The 27424-nt window shown below is 41.7% G+C and overlaps 3 protein-coding genes and 1 long non-coding RNA gene across 5 annotated transcripts; 2 read left to right on the top strand and 2 right to left on the bottom strand.

Annotated features, from left to right (window-relative positions):
• Nucleotides 1–410: 410 nt before the first annotated feature.
• Nucleotides 411–17899, bottom strand: LOC146509122 (uncharacterized). 2 transcript variants are annotated; one of them, XM_085177253.1, is made up of 11 exons: nucleotides 17777–17899; nucleotides 11002–11222; nucleotides 9922–10928; nucleotides 9551–9697; nucleotides 5621–5701; nucleotides 4521–4625; nucleotides 4112–4261; nucleotides 3749–3907; nucleotides 2769–2921; nucleotides 2065–2244; nucleotides 411–1255 (listed from the first exon to the last, which is right to left on the bottom strand). In XM_085177253.1, the coding sequence occupies exons 2-11, from the start codon at nucleotides 11165–11167 to the stop codon at nucleotides 1151–1153; spliced, it is 2253 nt and encodes a 750-aa protein (XP_085033379.1). In that variant the 5' UTR covers nucleotides 11168–11222; nucleotides 17777–17899; the 3' UTR covers nucleotides 411–1150. The 2 variants fall into 2 exon arrangements, with proteins under 2 accessions (XP_085033379.1, XP_085033380.1); XM_085177254.1 differs by having other exon boundaries at nucleotides 9551–9694.
• On the top strand, nucleotides 15117–16595 carry LOC146509123 (general transcription factor II-I repeat domain-containing protein 2B-like). Its single transcript, XM_085178185.1, has one exon. It carries the CDS (start codon nucleotides 15117–15119, stop codon nucleotides 16593–16595), a length of 1479 nt encoding a protein of 492 aa, XP_085034311.1.
• Nucleotides 17851–20376, top strand: LOC146509121 (uncharacterized). Its single transcript, XR_014876854.1, has 3 exons — nucleotides 17851–17941; nucleotides 19782–19912; nucleotides 20279–20376. It is a non-coding gene; the product is annotated as an uncharacterized LOC146509121 (long non-coding RNA).
• LOC146509120 (lysosomal thioesterase PPT2-A-like) lies at nucleotides 18425–27091 on the bottom strand. Its single transcript, XM_085177269.1, has 8 exons — nucleotides 26761–27091; nucleotides 24406–24559; nucleotides 22872–22967; nucleotides 22637–22744; nucleotides 22473–22556; nucleotides 22309–22393; nucleotides 21473–21527; nucleotides 18425–20397 (listed from the first exon to the last, which is right to left on the bottom strand). Exons 1-8 carry the CDS (start codon nucleotides 26920–26922, stop codon nucleotides 20254–20256), a joined length of 888 nt encoding a protein of 295 aa, XP_085033395.1. The 5' UTR covers nucleotides 26923–27091; the 3' UTR covers nucleotides 18425–20253.
• Nucleotides 27092–27424: the final 333 nt, after the last annotated feature.

Here is a 27424-nt window from a genome sequence, read left to right as displayed (position 1 = left end):
TTGCATTACTGTAAATCAAAGTGTGCACTTTCCCACAATGAGAGACTCGTGCTCACGACAGTCTGACAGCATCTAAACATTAAAGCCGTTCCTCTGGGTTGAGCTGTAATGTTAGACGCAAACTTCTCAGGGTTGGTGGAACTGCTCACGTTAGGTTTGGGAATTTTTCTTAAGTAACTGCCTCGTGAACTTTAAGAGAGACATTGCTGCTGAGTTTTTCAAACATGTGGTTTGCTGCTTTGATTACCATGGAGTGTGAACTGTTTACTTACATTATATTAAAGAGAAGGATTACTACTGCAGAGCAGTCCAAAGGTAAACAGATTGAACTTTAATTCTGGAGTGAAATGTCCCTTTAAGAAAGAACAAGTTGAAATGCAGTTTAAAATAACAAGAACTGCAGACTGAACTTATTTGGATCAGAGTTTTTAATCCTCTTGAGCTAAAAGGCAAAAAATGGGAAAAAAATGTCTCAGTTCCCAACCAACAACACGAGACATGTAAACATTAAAGATGGTTGAAAATAATTCCAGAAAAATAGAAAGCGAGACAAAGAAAAATGGAAAATTAAAACAGTTAAAAACATTTCTTTGGTTGCACGTTTCCACTTAAAGCGTGACATCAGCACTGTAAACAGCAACTAGGCAGTTCTGTACTAAGGGGGGGAAAAGATGAATACAAGACGCCACCATAAAGAGTTTTAAAGATTATAATTAGCCCCCCGAAAAAAACAAACACCTTTTAAAGCGATATTGTGCCTGCTCCTGTCCTAAAGGACAATCACACCATTCAGAAATGTTCCCGCTGCATGAAATGATCTCACTGCCTGAACCCGTTACATTCAAAATCACATTTATACAGTAATCTGCTCGTATCTGAATCAAGTATTAAACATCCAGCCACAAGAGGACGCACCAAACATTTCCCCTTCCAGAAAACAATCACACCGTCTCACTCGCTCCACAGAGAAAAGTAGCTTCTTTCCTTCAAGTCTCATTAATCTGCGAGGATAAATATAAATAGACTTAATGTACACAGAGATAAATATGCTCAGGAGGCAGAAAGGAGGTGCGGAAAGTGCAAAGTGCTCCTCCGTCTTTGTGCAGTGAGTTTGCATGGCGTCGGTGCAGCGTGTCCTCCTCCTCCTCCATCACAGTGTGTGTTTGACGGCCGTCAAAGGCTCACGTTTGTTCTGCAGGTTCTGCTGCAGCTCTCTGAACAGATGGTCCCGCTCCTCAGCATCCAAAAGGATTTGCTTTAAAAAGAAAAGCACTCATAAGTACAGTGAGTTCATTGTTAGCTCTCTACTCCTCCTACTGCGAACAACAACACTGAAGACAACTTAACCAAGAAGTAATATTTGAATTCATGTGGTAAGCAAAAACAAAAACCACCTGTCTGAGCTTAACGATTCTTCTCGCAGTTTGGAAACACAAACAGAAAGGTTCATAAGTTCGAGAAGTTCCTAAATTAGTGCAGTGTTTCCAAACTTTCTGTAATATTTTGGTCAAAACGAAGCTTAAAGAACGCAACAAAGAACAGATTCTTTGCTGCAGTCGTGTGAGGAGTCTATCAGCAGCAGATGTAAGCAGCAGTGCTTTCACTACAAATCTTAGGCCCTGTATCAGGTGCTCTGTCTTCACATATGACAGCAAGGATATACACAAACACTGGCACTCACACTCAACAATAAATATTAAAGAAACATCAAGTATCAGTATTATTATCAAAGAGAGCAGATGGGGCACTCAAAGAATCCTGAACAGAAATCTATGGGTGGATTCAACAAACATGGCCTCCAATCAAGCTGCCAGGTGCATAAAGTGGTTCAGCGTTCTCATTGGCTGAGCAAACACGCTGACAGTGTTGGTACTGAGCTGTTAATGAAGCTCAAATGTTCTGAGACACTGGCATGTGCAGCACAAGTGCATCTTCCTGGGGATGAAAAGCTTTTTGATATTTATTTTGACACAGATGCAAAATATTTTAAAGCTTTTATTAGTATTTGAGGCGTTCAGAGAAGCTGCCTAAAATGATGCAGAATGGCACGAATTGCTTCTTTACCTCGATGAGTTTGTCCCTCTTCTCCAGGCTGTCCCTGAGTCTCCTCTCGCCCCGCTCTCTGTCCTCCCTGTCGTTCTGCAGCGCTCGGTCCGCCTCCTTCTTCTCCCTCAGCTCCTGCCGAGCGTCTCTGAGCCGAGCCGTCAGAGAGGACACCGTCCGACTGTGACTCTCCTGCTGACTCTGGTGAAAAAGCAGAATGAACGGCTCAGATTTGTTGTGGCTGTGATGTGAAGCTTTAGGGTCACAAACCGGAGGCAGCTTATGGCCATGATTTCATTTTAGTGTGGTTTTCCAGCCAGCACTGATTAGAAGCAATTTCTAAAAAACGAAGCACCACATTGTTTTGGAAGAGCAGCATTTTTACTGGTTAGATTATTCAGTTATTCCATTTTTTAAATTTCCTGTCATTTCTGTAAATCACTTGCTCTAACCTGTAGGAAACATTCAAACCGCTCGATCAGAGAAGCTGGAACTTAATTATTTTTCACATTATTTTTGGTACATTAAAAAGTTTACAATTTAATATTTTCCCTGCATTTTCAAAAGTTTCTGTCTTATAATCTATTATAAACTATGAATGTGTGTTTTAATGCAGAATTATTAGGTAAAAGTGGAAATTCATCACAAACTCAGCTGCTTTTTGCTTTTTCAGTTTTCTAATTAACTTGACATAATTAACTCTTCTGGCCGGGCTACTCTCCCACCTGCACCATGTCCTGGTATTCCTGCAGGGTCGTCGTAAGCTTGGTGACCTCCTGGCACAAGGTGGCGCTGCTTTCCTCTTGATCCTTCAACATAGCTGCCAGTTCAGCCCCGCCCCCTCCTGACTGCGGGCCACTCACAGAATCTGAGAGAGCCTGGAAGAAAATGACACGTTTCTACTTACTGAAGTCAGTATTTACTAACAAACCTCAGCTTAGCCGTACAGAGGGAGGAGTGCAGAGTTCATCCAGTCACACAGAGGAAAAAAGTCGTGTCATATCCTAATAATATGAGAGACATGGCACTAAAAAGATCCCGACTTTAAATCTGGGGGAGAATGCAGAAACAAAAAAATGCCGATGGAAGTAAAACTTGCAGGTGAACCTTTCTAACTAGTTTTAATCACATCTGACTGATGCTCCTTATAGAAGCAGCTTATTATATGTTGTTATTAGTCAAAGTTAACTCCGATAACTGCCCACCAGTGCATGGAGGCATTGCCCAGTGTTTCCCGGGGACTAAATAAGCACACAGACAGGCTCATAATTATACTGTTAGCACACTAATGACTGGTGGGTGTGTTTGTGTTCATGTGCATGCTAAATACAGGCGAAGCTTTTTCATTATAGTGATTAAATTCAATTCATAATCTAACTCTAACCCAGAGAAACCAATCTAGCTCACTTTCTAGATTTGCTGACGCTACTGCAGGTTCATTCTATCTGTGCACAATGACTTCCTGTCTAGTGCCAGGCTCTTCCTGTCTCTCTGCATACAGCTCCAACAAACCTCCAATAAAGAGAGATGTGAGATTTGCTCTCAAAGCACTGAAGCATCAGCAGACTACAGCGAGCCTCAACAGTTAAGGAGGGCGTGGCTTCTGTGAGTGCTGTGCGAAAACATTTCTATATCTCGTGTTTTACGGCCACAGGACAGTAAAAGGAGAAGCTTCAGAGAGGTTTGTTTGGCTGCAGGTGTATACCTCCATCCCTTTCTCCAGTTGCTCTTTGAAGGTGCGGATGAGAGCCTCCTTCTCCTGCAGGACAGCAGTGAGGGCTCCGTCTCTCTGCCTCCACAATTCCCTCTCTTTCTCCACCTCCTTCAGCAGTTGCTCCTTCTCTCCCAGAGCCACCCGCAGGTCCTGAGTCAAAAACAGAGAGAGCTTCAAGTACATGCAGCACGACGCAATGTATGAATGAGCATGCCTGCAAAATAAACAGCATGAGAGGAGCTGACAGGATTATTTTATGTTCCCCGAGTTGTCCTGCATCTCTAACCTCGTATCAAAAAGAGATAGAGGCACAGCCAAACAGGAGACCACCCGTGTGGCAGTGTGTGGTCTTACACTGATGATGTCCTGGTTGCACTGCAGCACAGTGTTGAGGGTGTCCAAGTCTCTCTCTCGGTCTCGTCCAGCCTTCCTCAGAGCCTCGATCTCCTTCTCCGTGCTCGTCTCTTTTTCAGTTATTTCAGACCTCAGAGCCTCCAGCGCAGCCTGAAGATCAGAAAATGAAACAATCAGCTCATGGACAGAAAACAAACATAATTTTGAACTCAATAAAAAGTGTCCATCACAGTACTTCCACCCTTTCAGGGACACGAGAGCTCGGTTTGCTGACTATCAGCAAAAATGTGTCTGCTTGTGCTGACAACCGCCGTGCTTCAGCGAGCGGGTAACGTGTCATCATAAGCAGAGCAAGCTTTGCTATAATGTCAACAATCAGCATGAGAATAACAGACAGCGCAGCTCTAACCTTGTTGTCAGAGATAATCTCTCTCAAGTTCTCAGTCAGCTTGTTGGCCAGCTCAGTCCCCGCTCCCTCCTCCACACACAGCCTGCTGATCAGACCCGTGCACTCCTGGAAGACAGGAAATATCTGTCTGTGAACACATTCGTGACATTTTACCTGCATTTTCTGGATGTTAAATGATTGAAATCCTTTCTAAACGAGGATTACAGCGAGCTTTTAAAAGAGAGTTACACTACCCAGAGGCAATGACTTGATATGGATGCAAGTGAGACGCAGGTACACGGACATGCTCAAATCTGTTTAAAACCACAACTCTCAGTGTTCAAGTGTAAAGAAGGCAGAGGTGTGGATCAACAGAAAATGAAGTATAATGCTGAAAATGTCAGTATTATGTTGGTTCTGCTGCTTTTACAGGACATGGTTCTCCTTTTGTAGCATATATTTACTTACTCAGTGGTTTCTGCATTAAACAGCTTAGGTAAGCAGACTTTCTTTGAGTGTTAGATGCAAAAATATAAAGTATGTGCATATTTTAAATGGAAGAGTTTCAGATTCAGATAAAGTTGGCAAAGAGAAAGTAAGCTGGAGCCAGTAGCTTGTTAGACTGGAGTAGAGGGAAAGAGCCGGTGTAAAGCTAGTGACGTGCAGCCTCTGTGCACAAGCACATGTAAAACCAATTATATCATCATATTGTATTTTATGTGGACGATGATAATCTTTTAATCGTTTTAGTAACTGAAAAGCTCCATCCTATTACATTATCCTTAACCATAAATGTCAATATTTTCTTTAATCGTCTCCGTGATCCTCCAGTAACCTTCAGGTAAGGAAATCTTCCTGCTAGGTGAGCCCTGTTTTGTTTTGTGTTTTTGTGAGTCCACAAATTTTCCTGCTGTTAATCATCAACATGACAAGTAGCTACAAACACCGGCAGTCGCGACGAAAGCTTTCTCCGATCACTCGTGAGTCGTGAACACACAGATTTGGCACTGCCCCTTTAAACGTACAGCAGCTTCACAGAAAAACAACATTCCAGAGAGCTTTCGAGTCGGAGCCTCAGCAGCGGCAGCTCGAGCCGCCGCAACGCTTTCCACCTCACCCACCTGGATCAGACGCTCGCGGCTGTGCAGGGAGAGGCCGAGGCTCTGCAGCAGGGAGCTGCCAGCCGCCTTCTCCTGGACCAGCTGGAGGAAAGAGAACAAACAGCTTCATTCAAACGCCACAGAGGAGCCATGGAACAGCTCAGACTTCAGTACCTCAGAGAGTTTAAAGACGACCATTTCCATTATTGATTATTTTGTTGTGCATTGGCTCACAGTTTACCTACTTTTAAAAAAGAGAAGCCAATTTTCTTCTTTGAGAACTTAAACGCATTAAATATTTGAAGTATTTACTTAATAGGAAAATAATAATAATTACAAGATTTTCTACAGAGTAATCCTGAAAATTCTCAGCATTGTTTAAACAGTGATTACAACTATTCCAACCTGCTGTGTGATAACTCATAAAACATTTAATAAATATATTTAAATATGCTCAGAACAAGCACTTTAGTCCTTTTTATTATTTCATTTCTGTAAGGATCCATTTAATTTAATACTTGGCAGCTTTGTTTTGGTTTTTTTGCCAAAAAAAACTTAGAAATTAAATACCAAATTTTCCAAAGAGAAAAAAGCTCTTCATTTGTTGATCTGTAATCACCCAACACTGCTTTAAAACTGACAAAGTTTCAATATAATGTGATGAAGAGGCAGTGTTGTGAAGGTTACTTTTAAAATGTATTCCATTACAGATTACAGAATACATGCCCCAAAATGTATTCTGTAACGTATTCCGTTACGTTACTCAATGAGAGTAACGTATTCTGAATACTTTGGATTACTTAATATATTATCATGCTGTTTACAACTACATGAATGTACTATTGCTGTGATTTATTACTGTTACTGAAGGTCCGCGGCTCCGAACCATAGTAAAGGGACCTCTGGCTAATACGGTGGGTTCTGTGTCGGGCTCGTAGCTGAAAACTAGCTTTACTTTGTTGTCTGGGTCACTTTGCTAGCGAGAGACAGAGAGAGGCGTTGAAAGGCTGCTCCAACAGAACTTATTGTTTTTGGAGGAAAACACGAACACGGTGTACAGTCGAGTCTTAATAGCTTACTTACAACTGGGCTCGTCAGACACTCTTCTTGGCTGCAGTGGTTATTATTATATTTACATGCTTCCAGCTCCCGTTTCTGCTCGATGACAGCTCGTACTTTTCCTTTTTCTCCCTCCCTCGCTCACAGACACATAACGTGTATGGCAGTCCATTCTCCCTGCAGCACGGACTACACTGCCTATGATGCTACATTCTTTAGAGCTATACCGGTAGCATTCTGCCTATTAGCTTAGCACAACAACAACAACAAGGCCTCTCTCACCCAGGAAACACGCAGAGAGCGTGCGTCACCCTGTAACCATGGCAACCGTAACGCTGCCGCCTGGAACAACAGAACGTAGCTGTCAAACAAAACCCAAACAGTCCTGACCCGCCACAATATGAAACAGGGAAGTACCGCCGTGTAATCCATTTATTTCAACAAAGTAACTGTATTCTAAATACCACATTTTTAAACGGTAACTGTAACGGAATACAGTTACTCATATTTTGTATTTTAAATACGTAACGGCGGTACATGTATTCCGTTACTCCCCAACACTGTGAAGAGGCCATGAGAAAATAGGTGGCTGTTGTGACTGTATTCATTTATGTTTCAGTTCAGCTCATTTCTTACAGTTACAAGCCAGAGGCAGCAGGAGGCAGTTTTCAGCTTTTTAATGGAACATAAAAAAAAACATTCATCTGTTCATGAGGAAAATTCTTCCCTTAAGAGCTGCTGGAGATCAAAGAAAGCTAAAAGAGAGCGAGTACTGAATTTAAAAACATCAGTTTCATGGAAAGAGAACAAAAACAATAACAAACTAACTGCTCGGGGCTAAATTAGTAACTTAAATGTCAGTTACTGCACGTTTAAACCTGCTGCTGTTTTCAGAGATTTCACATTAATTATTAATAATGTTCACCATGTGAACACAGCAGCCTCGCTGTGACAGGTCATGAGGCCGGTTAATGATATCCTCTATCATAAGACTACCGAGCCCGGGGCAAACTCCACTGGACGGGGAAGATTCCAGTGAGAGGCTGTGAGTGTGTTTGTGTTGTGCGTGTCTTTATGTGCACCTGAAAATGAGGAAATGTAGACACACCCTGCACAGATACAAAACCAACCACCCAACCTCCATTCCTTTCATAATGCTATATTTGTACTCGGTCAACACTCGCAGGGTGGCTCACGGAGCTGTTTGCACATGTGACAGAGGAGCTGCTGTAATAAACCTGTTTTTCTTCTTAGAAATAAAGCTGGAGACATTTACCTCGTGTGACAGCGGATAAAAATAACTCTGTGGTAATAAATAAATATCTCTTAAATCACAATATCAGCAGCATCTCCGTTCAGTTTACCCTTCAAGCTAGTCTAGATACCAGGAGTTAGTAAATCTGGCCTTTGGACTACCGAAGCCTAGAATGAGATGTTTTCACCTCCCAGTCACTGGCTTTGCTTTTGCTTTCATATCCACAAGAGAAATGATGGCAACCAGAAAACTCTGTGTGATGCCACTGTGACATTACCCACTGTGACATTACCCACTGTGACATTACCCACTGTGACGTCCCAATCTGAAGCTGCACCTTTTAAATTTTGACTGTTGCCATCTTTTTGTTTGTTTTTTTCAATTCAGACATTATGAATTTCGAAGACACCGATGACCCCCTTCATCATCCATTTAAATTAAAGTAGGACCATAATTTAGAAAATGAACACGATGCTGCGTTATAAACAGTGTTGGGGAGTAACGGAATACATGTACCGCCGTTACGTATTTAAAATACAAAATATGAGTAACTGTATTCCGTTACAGTTACTGTTTAAAAAGGTGGTATTTAGAATACAGTTACTTTGTTGAAATAAATGGATTACACGGCGGTACTTCCCTGTTTCATATTGTGGCGGGTCAGGACTGTTTGGGTTTTGTTTGACAGCTACGTTCTGTTGTTCCAGGCGGCAGCGTTACGGTTGCCATGGTTACAGGGTGACGCTCTCTCTCTGCGTGTTTCCTGGGTGAGAGAGGCCTTTTGTTGTTGTTGTGCTAAGCTAACAGGCAGAATGCTACAGGCATAGCTCTAAAGAATGTAGCATCATAGGCAGTGTAGTCCGTGCTGCAGGGAGAATGGACTGCCATACACGTTATGTGTCTGTGAGCGAGGGAGGGAGAGAAAGGAAAAGTACGAGCTGTCATCGAGCAGAAACGGGAGCTGGAAGCATGTAAATATAATAATAACCACTGCAGCCAAGAAGAGAGCCTGACGAGCCCAGTTGTAAGTAAGCTATTAAGACTCGACTGTACACCGTGTTCGTGTTTTCCTCCAAAAACAATAAGTTCTGTTGGAGCAGCCTTTCAACGCCTCTCTCTGTCTCTGCTAGCAAAGTTGACCCAGACAACAAAGTAAAGCTAGTTTTCAGCTACGAGCCGACACAGAACCCACCGTATTAGCCAGAGGTCCCTTTACTACGGTTCGGAGCCGCGGACCTTCAGTAACAGTAATAAATCACAGCAATAGTACATTCATGTAGTTGTAAACAGCATGATAATATATTAAGTAATCCAAAGTATTCAGAATACGTTACTCTCATTGAGTAACGTAACGGAATACGTTACAGAATACATTTTGGGGCATGTATTCTGTAATCTGTAATGGAATACATTTTAAAAGTAACTTTCCCAACACTGGTTATAAAGGACTATCAAATTAGCGTGTCAGATCAAAGACCGCTGAGGTCACAAATTGAGTGAGAAGTAGGACAGTTTTCTTACAGGCCCTGCCGACCTTTTGAGAGAACGCAAATTTTAGGGACTTTAAAGCTTTTTTCAAACTGAAAACTAGATTCATTTTATTTTATTCAACATCTAAAGAACAAACTAAAGCTTACAGGGGCCCAGTCTTGTGATCCGTTGACTTCCACTTGTTTGCTTCTCCCATGTTTCAGCTCAGCCTCCAGGGTCCTGATGCGGGATGCAGCTTGGTCAAGTTGGCCTTTTAGGTGCCGGATACCATGATGAACTCTAGCAGCAGTCTTCTAAAATAAAATAAAAAAGCCTCACAATAAACACGGTGTGGGGTATTATGCAATACACAAAGAAAAGTAACGCGTGTAATTCTAATCATGTTGGACGTTTGGACAAGCTGCAGCTGTTCCTGGATAAACTATTGCAGCACACGGTCAATATTTACAGCTAGTAGCACACATGGCAACTGCTCAAAGTTCATCCAGGCCTGCATGATCTTCTACAGCACACTCACCTCTCGGTGAAGAGGCACGAACTCGTCCCTCAGCAATGTTAGGACATCTCCATTCTCTTCATCCATTTCATCCCCTCCGTTCTCCACATCCCTAAAGTTCAGCACCCTGGTCACTGTGGGTGATGCAGTCTCCTCGATTTTTCCCAGGTACCTCCCATCCCTTTTGCCCAGAACGGGGATTTTACTTCCTGATGGCGAACTGACCGGCTTCCCTCCAATACTTCTCAGCTCTCTCAGCATGAAGTTGACTGACTGATCACTTGCTGGATCAAAGGGGTCATTCCCGTCCAGAGAATCAAGAGACTGAACGGACTCCGTGTGGGAAGGAGCTCGTAACGAGAGACTGGACCCTGCCAGGGAGGCTGGGCTGGAGTTGACGGATGGCACCCTGTGCCAGTGGAGGGGCACGCTCTGGGATCTATCCTGGGACAACGGGGAGAAGGGCTGGAAAGGCATGTGACGAGGAACCCCACAAACTGACTCGTAATCAGAGTCGGACACCCGTAAGGAATCGCAACCTTCGCACCCCTTCCCTTTTCTGCATCTTTTCCCCGTTCTGATAAAATACGGACACGTGTCCCACTTCTCTGACCAGCACTCATACTCTGAGAGCGCCATATTCTCCTTGAGCATCTCCCTGTAGCCTTCCTTCTCCACCTCTCCTTCCTCCTCGCTGGTGCTGCTCCTGCTCTGAAAGTCCTGCAGATGTCTATGGCAGTAGTTTTGGCGCACCCACTGTCTGATTTTATCCCTCTCCTGCGTCAGCTTCTGAAGGCGCTCAGACGAAAGCACCCTCACCCTGGCTATGACCGTGTCAAACTTGAACACGCGTTCTAGCAGGCACACGCATTTGCCACATATAAACTCCCCCTGCCCGCCGCCCCGTGGTACAGACTGGCCCAGTATGTGGGTCAACACCGTGAGCAGATCCACGCTCTTGGAGGGGGAGCTCACGGACATCAGGGACTTGGAGAGAGAAACGGAGGAACCAAGAGATAACGTGCTGCCTGTGAAGAGAAACAAAATGTTTACTTTTACATTTTTACAATATGTTGAGCATTTTTTAAGCTCTATACTCACCCCAGGAGCTGCTCTGTGATGACTGGGTCCCTCCTCTCAAGGACCCTGTTGGGGTCTGAGGCTGACCAGCTTTCTTATTCTGGCCCCCAAACAGCCACCGCCGTTGGTTTCCCTGGAGAGCTCCGCCACATATTTGGCACTGGTCCTTTTTACTTCTGGAGGACATCTTGGACAGATGGATGGATGGACTTCTTCCCCTTGTTGTCCAATAGGTGAGGAAACTGTAAATTAAAGCAGAATTTAGCTCAAATGTTTCATACAGACACTGATAGAAATTCTCATCATTTACTACTGAAGGCCTGGTGTTGTGTTAGGTAGAATAAAAGTTTGCTTTTGAACTATTCACATAAGCTGGATCCATTTCCTTTTTGGCCTGGAGGGCAAAAATTCCAGGATTTTCAAACACAATTTTGGATTTTGATTGATCAGACCACAGAAAGCTTTTACTTCCACCCACTCCATCACAAACGAGGCCCAGAGAAGGCTGCTGGGGTTCTGGCCTCTTTTTGTTTTGCTTGGTGGAGTTTTAACTTCCATTTATGGTTCCAGCACTGGTCTGTTGTAAGCCCACAAAGTGATTTCCACTACAGAACCATGTGTGTTTTAATGTAATTGCAGCTTGAGGATCCAAACATAACACACATTAGTATTTTTCCACCCTTGTTCCTTGTGTAGAGAAGTTATTTCTCTATTCTCCAATTCTTTATTTGATATATATCATTTTCACACATCTCAACATTTCTGGAAACAGGCAGTTCTAGCTTCAACATCCTTTCTCCATCATATCCACCATCCCTCCTGTGCACATGTCTAAGCCACCTCAGCCTCGTCTCTCTAACTTTGTTTCAAAAATGCTCAACCTGTGCCGTCGCTCCCAATGACAACTTTAACACCGTCAACTCCGCCACCAGCTCAGCGCCACCATCTCACAGCAGGTCTCCCTACCATATCGTAAAACCTTCCCTTTCTTTCTGCCTCCTGTCACAAATCACCCTGACGCTCGTCTCCACCCACTCCACCCTGCCTGCATTCTCAACAACAAGTATTTAAACAGCTACTTTTATTGTCTCTGCTCCTTGCATGTTCACCGCACCACCTAAATCCCGCTCCTTCACACACACATGTATTCGGTTTTGGTTCTATTGACCTTCACTCCTCTTCTGTCCACAGCATACCTCCACCTACTCCAACTACAGGTCACAGTGTTGTCTGACAACATGATACAGAGACTTCTGCCTTACCTCACCTGTCGACCTTTGACCCTGTCTTCTCTATGCTTCTCATCAACACTCTCAAAGTAAACATCAGGTGTGTGGAGCTGTTTCTCAGAATGAAGCCGCACTGGTTCCTCACATCTCTTCTTAACCTAGCATCAACAATTCTTTCCCATATCTCGAGCGTGTGGCTCATCATCTTCATCCTTCTGTTACTACAACTTTGCACATCAACCTTATTGTTGAAATGGATGAGTAGATCCAAGATTCTGTTGAACAATCTGATTAGAAACTTAACTGCTGTCTCTGACATCACCATAGCTCCACAGGTTTGTCATCGGGGCAAACCACCTTTACACTCTTCATAGCTGCCCTCATGCACTTCCTCATTCTCTAGCTTTCCTCCATCCATCCTAGTAACCTTCCTCTCTTTCTCATTTTCTTCAGTCATCAGCTCCTCAAAGTACTTCTTCCATCTTCCTAGCACACTCTCTTAAAATGTTATGAAAGTTCCATCTCTATTCTGAATCGCTCTAACCTGCTGCACATCCTTTCTAGCTTGACTTCTCTGCCTAGCCAACCATTACAAGTCCTTATCTCCTTCCTTAGTGTTCAGCCTCAAACAAAACTTACTTTTCCTTTGCTGTACACTTAGCTTTTCAGTACTTCTGTCTACATACTTCATCTCCCTGGCTATACCATTTTTCCTCGAATACCTTCTTGTACTTCCTCATTCCACCACCAAGTCTTCTTGTCCTCAGCCCTCTGCCCAGAGGATAGGCCAAAGAAACTTCTGCTGTGCCTCCTCAGTCATTTGGTAACTCTTTCCTATCACCCAGGGCCTGTGCCAGCTCCACACTGAATCATCTTCCACCATTTAATCCTTGCCTCTGCCTTCATTTGCTTTCTCTTCTTCATTTTCAAAGCCATCCTACAGCCTGCAGACACCCAATCCTGCCCAGCTACATTCTGTCTTTCCGACTGTTCCTTTTGCATAAGATATACTCCCCCACTGTTACATAAAGCCTTCTGTCTTGATGAAATGTTCACTTTAGCCATGTCCAGCCTTTTGGCACAAACTACTACCATCTGTCCTTTTGCACTCCTCTCCTTATCACCATACCTACCAACTAGGGCTGCCACGATTAGTCGACTAGTCACGATTACGTCGACTATTAAAATTGTTGACGACTAATTTAATAGTCAACGCGTCGTTTGAAGCTTTGTCCCAAAAGACGCAGGAATAAGTAGTAGGATTTAAGAGTGTAATAACGGACTGAAACAGAAGATGGCAGCACTGCATGTACAAGGATGCCAGCTGCCGTTAAACCCCGAAGAAGAAGAAGCTGTGTCCCAGAATTCATAGCGCGGCCCAGCTCAGTTGTCAACAATGGCGGCAGCTAGTTAGTGTTAATATTAGTCTTATTATTCTTTCTGGGTCACAAAATAAACGTTTAACATATTTTCAGGCGAGAATGTAGCTGTGTAAACCTCAAATATCTGCTCAGTTTATCAAGACACCACATATTTTCAAAAGCACTCCGACGTTTTCGGAGACGTCTGTTACCCACTAGCTCGATAGCTAGCCGGGGGCTAGGCTAACTAGAGCCGTGAGAACACCGGACTCCCGGCAAATAGTTTTCAAACCCACCGCCTTCTTTTGCTACTCAGGTTAAACATGATATATAAGTCACTTAGATACATTCAAAATGTCATTGTTTGGCTTTTTTAGTGTTTTATTTGTTCCTGAGTAAATCGGTTTGGCTGAGATTAAAGTTATAGTTTTTACACAGCTGAATAAACGTCAAGCAGACAGCTGATTATCAGAAGTGTGAGATGCTTGAGAATTTACTCCGGTGTCCTGTTATATTTTAGATAGCAAGGAGTTTATGAAACTTCACCGAAACAATCTGCAAATTTTAATTTAATAAACTATCATCTTGTCTTTATTTTTAGTTAGCACATACCTTAAACACTTAAAGCTGTAAGCTAATGATAGTTATATAAGAGCAGGTGCTGCTGGTGCAATAAGCTGCACGTTTTACGTCCAATGGATGATGATCTGATTAGTCGACTAATCGCAAAAATAATGGTGACTAGTCGACTATCAAAATAATCGTTTGTGGCAGCCCTACTACCAACACCTGTTCATCTACAAGTGCACTCCAATCATCATTCTTCCCCTGGGGATCCTCCCTGCAGATTACAGTATATTGATCTAGATCAGGGGTCACCAACACGGTGCCCGCGGGCACCAGGTCGCCCGCAAGGACCACATGAGTCGCCCGCGGGCCTGTTCTAAAAGTAGCTCACCATAACAACTTACCAGTAAGCTGCATCTATTTTTATTTTTTCTTGCTGTTTTTTTTTTTATCACAATTGCATTGGTGTTAATTTGTTAGAGATAATATATATATAAAAAAGTTTATTATTAAATATTAGATCATGATCTAATATTTAGTGCTAGCTGGTCTCCACAGAAACAGTTGCCGTGAAGACCAGCAAAGGCAAAGGTGAGGAGATGAGGAAAACATGGCGGAAAAAAGGAAGAAAACATATAATTTTCACAGTGAATGGGAGGAAGAGTTCTTTTTTACCACCGTGAAAGATTCATGTGTGTGTCTCATTTGCGGGGCAACTGTGGCAACGGCAAAGCGGCACAACGTGGAGAGACATTTCCGAACGTGTCACACAAGCTACCATGCTAACTACCCAAAGGGCAGCACACTGCGAGCGGAAAAGGCCCGCGAATTAAAGGCAGGTTTGAGCAAACAGCAGTCTTTTTTCACGAGACCGGTGAAAAACTCTCAAAAAGCAACCGAAGCCTCATTTAGAGCTACACATTTCATGATTAAGAAAAAGAAGGCATTTTTAGACGGGGAGGTTTTCAAAGAAGCAATGATGATAATTGCAAAAACTGTGCTTAAAGACGAGAAATATGGAAACGATGTAATCACCACTCTCTCCGATGTCCAGCTGGGGGCAACTACAATTGTTAGAAGAGTGTCGGCTATGTCCGGGAACTTGGCCGATCAGTTGGATCAGGATCTGGCAAAGTGCAGTTGGTTTAGCATCCAGTGTGACGAGTCCGTCGACAGCAGCAGTACAGCACAGCTGATAGTCTTTATCCGGATGGTATTTGATGGTTTTTCCACAAAAGAAGAACTTCTGACACTACTGCCGCTAAAGACAACTACGAAGGGAGTTGACATCTATAACGCGGTGAAGGAGTTTTTCGCGAAGAAAAAGGTACCGTTGGAAAAGCTGGTATCAGTGACTACCGACGGGGCTCCTGCTATGATCGGCCGACATACGGGATTCATCGCTCACTGTAAAGGTGACACAGAGTTCCCAAACTTCATGCATTACCACTGCATCATTCACCAGCAGGCGTTATGCGCAAAGGTTATCGGCTTCGAGCACGTCATGACTCCCGTCGTGAAGATCATAAACAGCATCCGCTCCAGAGCTAAACAGCACAGAACATTCAAGGTGCTATTGGAGGAGCTGTCAGCTGAATATGGTGACCTGCTACTACATACGGAAATCCGATGGCTCAGCAGGGGACGGATTTTGCTTCGTTTTTTGTCACTTTTGGGTGAAATCAAGGAGTTCATGCAATCCAAAGGGGAAGACACATCTCTGCTGGAGGACACTGAGTGGACACTTGACCTTGCGTTTTTAACAGACATTACTGGGAAACTGAACCATTTGAACTGTGAGCTGCAAGGCAAAGGTAAGACTGTTGCTGACATGATAAGTGCTTTAAATGGATTTAAAGCCCAGATGAGCATTTTCTCTGTGCATTTACAGAGAAAAAAGGTGCTGCACTTTCCCTCTGTGCAGATGGTGCTGAAAGACAACGCTTCTGCATTTGAGACTTTTGACAAAGTTGCAGAAAAGTACACTCAAGTCATAAACCGCCTTGGTCAAGAGTTTGAGAACAGGTTTTGTGACCTTGATCAGCTTGAGCCATGTGTCTCATTTGTTTCCAATCCTTTCATGAATGTGGACACAACATGCATTGCTGAGCAACTAAGTTCAATGTTCAGCTTGGATGCTGGACAGGTGGAAATCGAAATTGTAACATTGCAAAATGACGTCCACCTCAAAGCCTATCAGGGTGCACCAAACTTTTGGTGCCTTGTTGACACAGAAAAGTACAGTGGTGTATGCGCAGCAGCTATGAAGGTTGCCAGCCTGTTTGGTTCAACCTATCTTTGTGAATCAGCCTTTTCTGACATGAACTTCATCAAGAACAAACACAGAACACGCCTCTCTGATGCACATCTGCAAGACTCACTCAGAGTTGCAGTGTCAAGTTACACCCCAGATTACAACACACTGGTGAACAGCATGCAATGCCAGGTTTCCCACTAACAGACAAAGAAAGCCATATTAGATGTTCTCAGTGGAAACATTACAATGTCATGTCAAAGTTGAATTTAATTATTGAAAAACAAATGTGTTTGTTAAGTGTAACATGTGACAATTTGCTTTAAAATGCTGCCAATTTGGTGAAAAGTTCTGTAAAATTTGAAAGTTGATTTTTTTGTATGTTACATACATACAAAAATAATGTATGTAACAGTGCATGACTTGTTAAAATTTGTTAGTGGTAAGTGAAAATGTTGTAGAAGTGATCACTTCAAAATGTAAATACTTGCAAAGATTTATAGAAATAAAGCGTTGCATATTGATATTTATATTCCTACCTTGTTTCCTACTTGCATTCTTTATAATTATGGTGAAAAATAATTAACATAATTAGTGTCTTTACATAGATGAATATCATTAATTATTAATGATAACACATAATTAAGTTAAATTGAGGAAATTTGTTATTTGAGAAGTGTGTGTCAAACTGGTAGCCCTTCACATTAATCGGTACCCAAGAAGTAGCTCTCACTTTCAAAAAGGTTGGTGACCCCTGATCTAGATCCACTATCACAGTGACATACTAGCTTACTGAGAAGGTAATGAATTTATTCTGGTACAACATTCATCATAGGCAACGGTGTGCCTAACTTAGAGTTAGCTTAAGTTGGATGGCTGAGAATTGTCTGCATTTTGCAGCTGCCCTCACACTTAGCACGACTGTTTCTGACATTATCAGCAGCCTGACTGGTGCTCTGATTTACAGCTTTCTGTTCTCTCCGTGGATGTTTTGAGCCCTGTGCTGTCTGCAGCTACAGGCTGTTTACAGTAGCTCCCCACAGGGCGGGACACGTCGACCTTGAGCCACGCTGACAGTGAACTGCAGCCAGACTGTCGATGAATGAATCTGTCTTTCCAGCTTTCAGTCCCTCCGAGCGGCTTTCGCCCTTCAAAGGGCGCTCAGCTGTTTTAAACCCCAGCCTGTCCCGTCCCACGACATGTTTCCAAAAAGGAAACCCATCCCCATCCAGTGGAAAACATTTCAACTCCGTCTATCTGCCTCTATTTTAAGCTACCGAGGTCCAGAGATTCAACGTGAAAGCAGCGTCAGCGCAGGAAAGCAGCGTAGTTGATCCAGCACAAGACAAATCCACGGCAAAGTTTTCGAATCGGCGTCAACTTACGCTGAAAGTCCCGCGGGCCTCTCAGAGGGAGGAAGGTTTGAAAGAGCCGCCGGAAAGCTTCATGGTCGCGACAGAAAGAAAGAAGCACAAAAGATTTCCAACCAGAAAAATCTCCACCGGGAACTGAGCCGGAGCTGCGTTGCAACACACCGGAGAGGAGGAGAGGTGGGTGTCACCTTAGTGACGTCACCGGTCATACCTGTTAAAGAGCAACAGCTGGAGCGAGTCAGTAAAGATCGTTACTGCTCTCGTGTGGCTCTGCGCTGACTCATAGGCCCACTACCACGCCTGCTTTCACTAATGTAATGAGACACGCAAATTTTAGCATTACTGTACTTTTCATATGAAAACATTTTTTTTATTTTTTTTATTTTAGCATTACTGTACTTTTCATATGAAAACATTTTTTTAATTTTTTTAATTTTAGCATTACTGTACTTTTCATATGAAAACATTTTTTTGTAATTTTAGCATTACTGTACTTTTCATATGAAAACATTTTTTTTTAATTTTTTTAATTTTAGCATTACTGTACTTTTCATATGAAAACTTTTTTTTTAATTTTTTCAATTTTAGCATTACTGTACTTTTCATATGAAAAGTACAGTAATGCTAAAATTAAAAAAATAATTTAAAAAAATGTGTTTTTATTTATATATTTAAGTAGTAGTAGTAGTGTTACACAATAAGTGGATCTAAAATCATTAATTATTACAGATCCACTTCTTGACTCTGACCTTTTTAGTAATTCAGCTGCAGGGTCAAATACTAAGTCATTTTTATGTTATTCTGTCACATAGAATCTAATCTGGATGTAAGAAATAATTATGAGGGGAAAAACTGTGTATGGAAGATTAAATATATTGAATTTTTTCCTATAAAAATGAAATGAAAAATATATTAGCTAATCACAATTTAAAGTGAGATTCTGAACCAGTAACTCTTGTTGGAGAAAATGAATTGGATTAAGTGACTGATCACACTCCACCATGACGCTTTAATCTAATCATGGGTGAAGTGTCAGCAGTGGGACAAACTGTATGTAAAATCTAAGCCAGGTCAAAGAGCCGGTTTAGATTTTCACTGCTGTTTAACTAGATTCAATTTCATCACAACGCTGCGCTTTAAATATGCTGAAAATATGCTGACTTACAATAACGACTTCAACTAGACGCTGGAGAAAAGTTTGGCAGAAGTATTATTTGCTGGTTTACATTAAAAAGTAATTAAGTCTCTATTCTTATGAGCAAAGCTAAATTTGCCAATCATAGGTAGCATCATAAATCTGCAGTTAAAGTCACAGAAAAGCATGAAAATATGAGAAATTTCTGAGAATGCACTTTAGAAAAAAGTTCATATAATAAAGTCATTCAGGTCGTTAGTTGAACTGTACAGTCTGGGGGAACCAGACCAAGCATTAGATGTAGGTTTTCATGAAATATGTTAATGCAATTATGAAATGCACCTCATAAAGAGGAAACTAGGAAATAGCTGTAATATAAATACATTGTTATAAATTACAATACAGTTCCACCAGAGGGCACTGAGTGATTAATCAGGAGCTCAGCTATGCATACAGCCGATTCTTCACCACCGTGGGTGCGATGCTGACAGTAAGCACACAGTGGACAGGAAGTCTCATTTTTTTTATTAGTCCTTCATTTATTCAGGTAAAAAATCTCATTGAGATTAAAAATCTCATTTCCAAGAGAGACCTGACATCATGGCAACAAAAGTCACATACCACATAGGTATATAACATTTAAAACAAATACAATATCCCATACCAACATGTGTAAAATATACAATAACAGATCAAATTAAAGCGTATTTAAAAGCCTTTTTCCCCAATTCTGTTCTGATTTTTGGGACAATCAATTGCATGATATTGTGCGAACGAAGGCTGTATTGGTTGTGGTTTTTACACATATAAACACATAATAGTTATACTCACATTTAGTTATACTCTGTACTTCTGAGTATACTACTTCCTCTCTCCTTGTAGATCTTGCTCACCTCCTGCCCTTACACCGCCATCTGAAGGTGCACGGAGCGGAAGTGAGGATGTACAGAATGAGAAATGAGAGCAGCAGCTACGCTCAATATTCAAGATATTTCCATGAAGGACTTCTCAAGGTACAAAAAAGCATCACAAAGTTTTGGCTGTGTACAAAATGCACTTTCTGTGAATCAGACAAAAACAACAGTTTAAAAGATGTTTCACAGATAATTATTATCAACACTGATCAGTGGAAAACGTTAAAACATTGCTGATTATAAATGCAACATATACACTTATATAAGCAAATCCTGTTAATAAAATAAAAACCTTTTAAAAAAAGTTACAGCAGTCAGTTGTGCAGTATGAATAGTGCAGTAAGCACAAATGCTGCACATTTGCACAGACAGGAGTTAAATCATTGTTTTCTTTGACTGCACAAAAAGTATTCACACGTGGACGGACGTCCACGGAGTTTTTATGTGAGCCACTTCTCCATGCAGTTCCTGAACACTGTGAAGTTGGAGTGCCAGGTTGTGTGCTTCACCCCCGAATGAACACACGTCACCAAGTCGCCACGTTGGTCCAGCGTCTTCAGCCCAAACGCATCGTTCAGGTAAAACTGAGAGAGCAGCAGAAAATGACATGATTCAAGTTTTGTTTTTGAATGAACACAGTGGAGGCTCTGCAGTGAAAATAGTAGAGATATTTAAAAAAATACAAGTTTAGTTTAACACATCTGCAATAAAATACATTCAGCTAACATTTTATTCTCTACAAGAGAGCAGTCTAACACAGCAAGAGGAGCTTTTTCGTGTTCGTCTCTGTAACATCCTTCAGTTTTGAGTTCTTTCTTAAACTTCCTGTGCCTACTTCTGGTTTCTTTGTGTGCTCATTCTCATTTCTCACATTTGTGCCCCTTCGATCCTCCTACCTGTTTATCCAGAAAACAATCTCATTACTTTGAAGAACGTCTCGATTCCTAAAACACGTCTGGTGACAGACAACAGAGGAGGCTTGCTGCAGGAGCTACAACTGAAGACGCACAGGTGCATCCTTTTTCACCTGTGATGTTGGTGGGAGGAGAACTCCAAAATGAAGTATTCCTACCTTTGCAGCATCTGCACAAATTGTATGTTCTGTTCCCTGCCTGACTCCAGCCTCTGCCTTCCTCCTCTTCCTCCTCTGGCTCAGCTTTGAAACCTCTGCACCTAGCTCCACCCGTCTCTCCCTTCATCTCTCCTCAGCAGACTGAGCCACCTTCCTTTCAGCCTCAATTCCACCACTCCCTCCCCATCAACCACCCTGAGTATTTGTATTTTGTTAATAAAATGATCTATTCATCCTTAATTTCCTCCCTTCAACATTTGTGTGTGTGTTAAAGAATGTGTATAATATCCTGCCACACTTGCATGCTGTGAATGTCACTAAAAGCAGCTCTGCTATGAGATAATAAGATACAGCAGACAAATGATTCAGCTTTGCCACACATCAACTCATAAATAAAACATGGACTGTATAATGCAGCACAACTAAGAAACTCCACCAATGTCCACAAAGCTGAATCAACACCTCTGTAACAGACTTAATATTATGTCAGTCATCAACTAAAAACCTACAGCAGGACTGTTGTTTTTAGCTACACTTCAATAAAAACGAAGTGTGTTGTACAGGCAGCACTTCAGTTTGCCACTAACCTCCTGCTTCTGCATTTCTACGACGTTTTCGCTGCTGTCATAGAATCCGAAGTGGCTGCACAGAAAAAAGGAAACAGTTGTTTCAGGTAAAGATGTTTCATAACTTTTACCACAAACTGATCACTTTGCAAACACATCGAAAGCTCTGCTGGTAAAAACGTTGTTGTCTCCAAACCGAGTATCTTTACAGTTTTAGTATAGGATAGAATAGAATAGAATAGTCCTTTATTGTCATTGTACATGTATAAAGAAATTGTGCGTGCTCCACATAACTGTTCTGGAATAAAGTTTTATTAGCAGACAGCAGGAATAAATAGCAATCAGAAGAAATGTGCACAAAAAAAGAGAAAGGCACACATTTGAGAAGAAAACAGTTGCAAAGTGCAAAGAAAAGACTTGGTCTGGCCTGAGTGATGAGGGTTACTCAGACCGTGGCTCAGAGCGGTGAGGTGAGTGGGGGGATGAGTGGGGGGATGAATGGCTCAGGGGAAGGAACTGTTTGTGAGTCTGAAGGTGGGACCTGGCTGACCTGAGTGCAACTGAATACAAAATTCTACTTTGAATCCAATATTGAAAAGGACCGACATGCATCTTAAGGTGACCGTCACATAAAGTGCTGCTTTGTGGCTCACAAGCAGCAGAACGCACTACAGTAAATTTTGTTCCTCCAAAATTCATGTCCGGATTTTTTCGATTGATTGAAAGCCAACAGAAGGAAATCAATGGGTCACTTTTTTTCAAACAGTCTTGTCAGTGTGACATAATGAGCCACCTCTCATTTATAAAATGTAAATGAAAGAGAACAGTGTGCGCTGTAAAGCTGATGACAGCGAGACCTTGACTGCCACGGTGTGATGACACCATCGTCCGGTCCTCCAATTAGCACCAACTTCTCGATTTGCAGGAAGTTTTCCCTCCACGCTGTGAAAGGAAAAGCCAAAGGCATGAACGTTTGTTTTCGCGCTAACCAGTGCATATGATGACTATACCAGATCAATACCTTTCATGTCACTGTGAGGTCTTTCACCATTAAGGAGAGGCAGAAAGATGTTGTTCCGCAGGTAGCTGCGTCTTTGGTGAGGGTCTGTGGACAAAATAGGTTTTCTATTTCAGTAAATGTGCTGACTGTCTTCAGTTAAATCTGAAGAACTCTTGTTTTCTCACCGTTCCAGTAGTCACAAATAGACACTTTTTGACCGAATTTGTTGTAGCAGATAAAATGAACATTCTTCTTCACGGTTTTGTGGAATACCTTCTGCAGGTAGTCTGTGTCTGTGGAGTAAGAGGATAAGATCAAGTTCATCTTAAACATCCTGGTGAATATTGAGAAGTGTGTTAAAAAGCTCACATTTTTTAAATGTTGAAGCTTATGCAGACAAGTTTTTAAAAGCTCTCTGACCTCCGTACTGTCCAGCCAGTGGGGATGACAGTGAAATGAAGGTGTGCACGTTGTGGTTGGGAGTCGTGGAGAGAAGTGCTCGACATATTAGACCACCTTCATGGAAAAAAAGAGACTAAAAATGAGTCTCAGCTTCAGAAATGTCTACTTTAAATTCATCCGTCCTCACTATTATGCAGTTTCTCTATAACTACTGCGTACTACGATAGAGATGAAGCAGCGGCTAGAAGTGGAAGAGTGTGATGTGTCGTATTCATGTTGGGGAGTAACGGAATACATGTACCGCCGTTACGTATTTAAAATACAAAATATGAGTAACTGTATTCCGTTACAGTTACCGTTTAAAAAGGTGGTATTTAGAATACAGTTACTTTGTTGAAATAAATGGATTACACGGCGGTACTTCCCTGTTTCATATTGTGGCGGGTCAGGACTGTTTGGGTTTTGTTTGACAGCTACGTTCTGTTGTTCCAGGCAGTGTTACGGTTGCCATGGTTACAGGGTGACGCTCTCTCTCTGCGTGTTTCCTGGGTGAGAGAGGCCTTTTTGTTGTTGTCGTGCTAAGCTAACAGGCAGAATGCTACAGGTATAGCTCTAAAGAATGTAGCATCATAGGCAGTGTAGTCCGTGCTGCAGGGAGAATGGACTGCCATACACGTTATGTGTCTGTGAGCGAGGGAGGGAGAAAAAGGAAAAGTACGAGCTGTCATCGAGCAAAAACGGGAGCTGGAAGCATGTAAATATAATAATAACCACTGCAGCCAAGAAGAGAGCCTGACGAGCCCAGCTGTAAGTAAGCTATTAAGACTCGACTGTACACCGTGTTCGTGTTTTCCTCTGAAACAATAAGTTCTGTTGGAGCAGCCTTTCAACGCCTCTCTCTGTCTCTGCTAGCAAAGTTGACCCAGACAACAAAGTAAAGCTAGTTTTCAGCTACGAGCCGACACAGAACCCACCGTATTAGCCAGAGGTCCCTTTACTACGGTTCGGAGCCGCGGACCTTCAGTAACAGTAATAAATCACAGCAATAGTACATTCATGTAGTTGTAAACAGCATGATAATATATTAAGTAATCCAAAGTATTCCGTTACGTTACTCTCATTGAGTAACGTAACGGAATACGTTACAGAATACATTTTGGGACATGTAATCTGTAATCTGTAATGGAATACATTTTAAAAGTAACCTTCCCAACACTGATCGTATTTTTACCTAAACTTGCCTAAACCTAACCAATGAATAAAAATTAAAACATGATAACAATAATTAATTTAAAATTAAATCAATCACACAGACAAAGTAAAAGCTAAATTCAAAATTCAAAAAGTCCCAGTGGGATATAAACTATTGTCTCCTGGATGAAAATCCTCTAAATTATGACTTTACCACCTCTCCAAACTCTAAATGTGGACCTTTTAAGTCTCCAGAATTGGACTTTTATTTCTCAGTTGGGCATCAATGCTATAAGACTATGTTTTTGTTATTTTTCTATCAAATCTGTTTTTCTATTAAATGTTTGTACGGCAGGAGCACCTTGTGAAAAGCACAGAAGATGGACACCATCAGGAGCGTTTTTCACGATGGAGTTGAAGGACTGCGTGAAGTCTGGGACCTGCTTCCACAGCGGCTGCAGACTCAACAGGTCGTCGTACAAGTCGATCACTGTGACCTCAGTGCCTGGATGCACCTGAGAAGTGCAAAGAAATCGAAGTGGAAGTAAAACTTTTGGCACAATGAGGGGAAACATCAGCCAGGTGCTCGAATGCAGAACTCTTAAGTCAAAACTGATCCTGAGGAAATGAAAGACACAGAGGAACATAAATCGCTAACTTGAAACCATTTGCTGATTTTCACTTCACTGTTTTTTTAACTGATATGTTATCAAGTCCAATATCATTTTAAGTATTTTATTCCTACTTGAAATACAAAATTCTGCCTTGAACCTACAGTAGGATAGAAGCTCTTGATTTGAGTGTTGAACATTTGGTGGATTCAGGTACCGTTGAGGAAATACCAACCAGTTCGATTTACACACAAACAGATTGTTGTTTAACCAGGAAAGACCCACTGAGACTTATAATGTCCTTTACACGGCCAACCTGGACAACAACAGCACTAAAACACATGACACGTACATTTTTACAGAGCATGAATTTTTATGTCGGTCAAGATTATTAAGCCTGTCATGCATGAATTATGAAAACCTCAATCCAGATTTTTTAAGCATTTTTATTCATCTTTAGGAATTAAACATGAATAAAAACACTTAAGAAAAATTCTGATTGAGGTTTTCATAATTCATGCATGACAGGCTTAAATAAAAATAATTACAATGAAACATGTCATACATCTATAGTAACATTAAAGAACCAGTGGGTGGTGTGGAGTGACACATCAGTGTCCAGTGTAGAGGTTTATGTGCAAGTATGCCATCAACACTGACACAAATACAAGAAAACAGCCTTTGAATAGCTGTCACTGTAGTGACCACTATACGTGAAAGGGTTAACATATTATTAACATATAAGGTGAATAATATTGGCCCCAGAATTGATCCCTGGGAAACACCTTCAACCACATCAAGGAAGCAAGAGGTGATGCGTTCAGCATTCACACACTTAGTTCTGTTGGAAAGATCATTTTTGAACCACTCACAGTTTTTGCTTCAATAGCTCATGATCTGCAGAGTCAGAAGCCTTAGAAAAGTCAATGAAAAAGGCTGCACAGTGTTTCTTACTGTGCAAAGCCTCAATAAACTCATTTAGTACTTTTAAGGCTGCTTGAACAGACTGAGATATTCCTTCCTATTGCTCACTTACAAGAGACACTTTGGGGGCTTTTCATTCGTCTTTGGAAAGGTCAAACAACAGTCGAGCACACAACTGTAGTTTATATGGTTTTGGATGAATAATAACAAGCATAGAATCATTTACGTGAGCACATTATCTGCCTGCTGCGGTGACAGATACAGTCAGAACATCCCGTTCAAAAGATAGTCAGAGCAAATCCAGTTTAAAAAGTAATCATTTCAAAGTCTTTTAACTTGAAATGTAAGTCAAAGAAGTAAATCTTTAAGTTTGATCATTAAGTTCTAATAACTAGTACTTAATGATCAGACTTACCCCCTTTTAGCATTGTTCTCTATTAATCAACAGCTTGGCGGCTGGATCCCAGCATCCATAAGAGTGTGAGTGTTAGTTCGGTTAAAAGCACCTGAAAATGTTTTTAATGCTCAAATAGAACAGGAAAGCTCTGTGTGAGTTTATTTATGCGTTTAAATGGTAATATAATAAAATGAAATAAAATCACTGTTGTGAACTGTAATGTTTGATAAAGTTGGCTTTACTCGAAAAATATGCAGACTTGTTGCCCCAAAGTTACTGAAAGTCAACCGAGAAAATGATGCAAACTTGTTTTGACTGCGTGTGCAAATGAGGACAAGCCTCGAACTTGAAAACACATTTTCATTATTTTATAGTAAACATGCTTGTACGCAGTTTTAGTGCCGCTTTAGAGACAACGCAGGAAAACTGGTTTTAAATTTGAACAGCTACTCTGAACATGAACTTGGCCTGGAGACGTTAATCACTGAGCCCGAGTCCTGCGGTCCGTTAATAGCTAAACACGTCCACCAGAAACACATCCACGAAAAACCAAAGTCTAAACGCAACCGTGGACACAACAGGACCGCATTAAGAATCTAATATCGAACATTAACAGGCCCGTGAGTCTTTGTGCACATATCATTAACAAGTTTGCACAAAACACTACAAAGTAAAGACATCACCACAAGCACAAATAATGCACCACTTTTAATTCCTGTGGTAAATAAAGCGGTTTTCGAGCCTTGTTGTTCTGCAGCAGAGATATCGCTGTGCGCGGTCCTACCTTCTTTATGAACCTTGACAGGTTTTGGAACTGCTGTGGTCCATCAAAGATGCCATGCACGATGATGACTGGTTTATAGCTGTCCACGCAAACACCTGCGACCACCAGCAGCAGCAGCAGCATCGGGCCATGCGACCCTGCGGCTACCCGTGGACACTTCATCTCCGCCCGGATACAGGTGAGAAGCAGTGCGGGGGGCTGTAGATGATCCCGAGGACTTTGACCTGAGGTGGTGTCGCTAATACGGCCGATGAGGGACTACGGCTCTCTTCATACTGACAACCAACCATACATGAGCGCGCGCTGCTTCCTCTTTATACACATGTATTTTTTCCACAGGCCACATCCGCTTTTACAGAATCACACCCCTTCAACATTCAACGGTCTGAACCCCATCGAGCGATCCGGCTTTATGATAAAGCAAAAGTCTTTTCGACCTTTTACTTCAATCAGTCACTTATAATTAATTTGAGACAATTAAAAAATGTTGCATTTTAATAAATGAAAGGTTTTTTAATTTATATTTTCATCTGTTAGATGAACTCACAAATACACACAAGGCATACGTTAGCATCATGTTACTGCTCATCTCTTACTTCTGTTCATGTGTTTGACTTCATGTTACAAGTGACGTGAACGTTTGTTTGTTTAAATGCGTTGTCTG

This window comes from Neolamprologus multifasciatus, chromosome 11, assembly GCF_963576455.1.
Source record: "Neolamprologus multifasciatus chromosome 11, fNeoMul1.2, whole genome shotgun sequence".
NCBI lineage: Eukaryota > Metazoa > Chordata > Actinopteri > Cichliformes > Cichlidae > Neolamprologus > Neolamprologus multifasciatus.
Note: the sequence above shows the minus strand (reverse complement) of the source record. Positions and strands in the feature narration are given on the sequence as shown.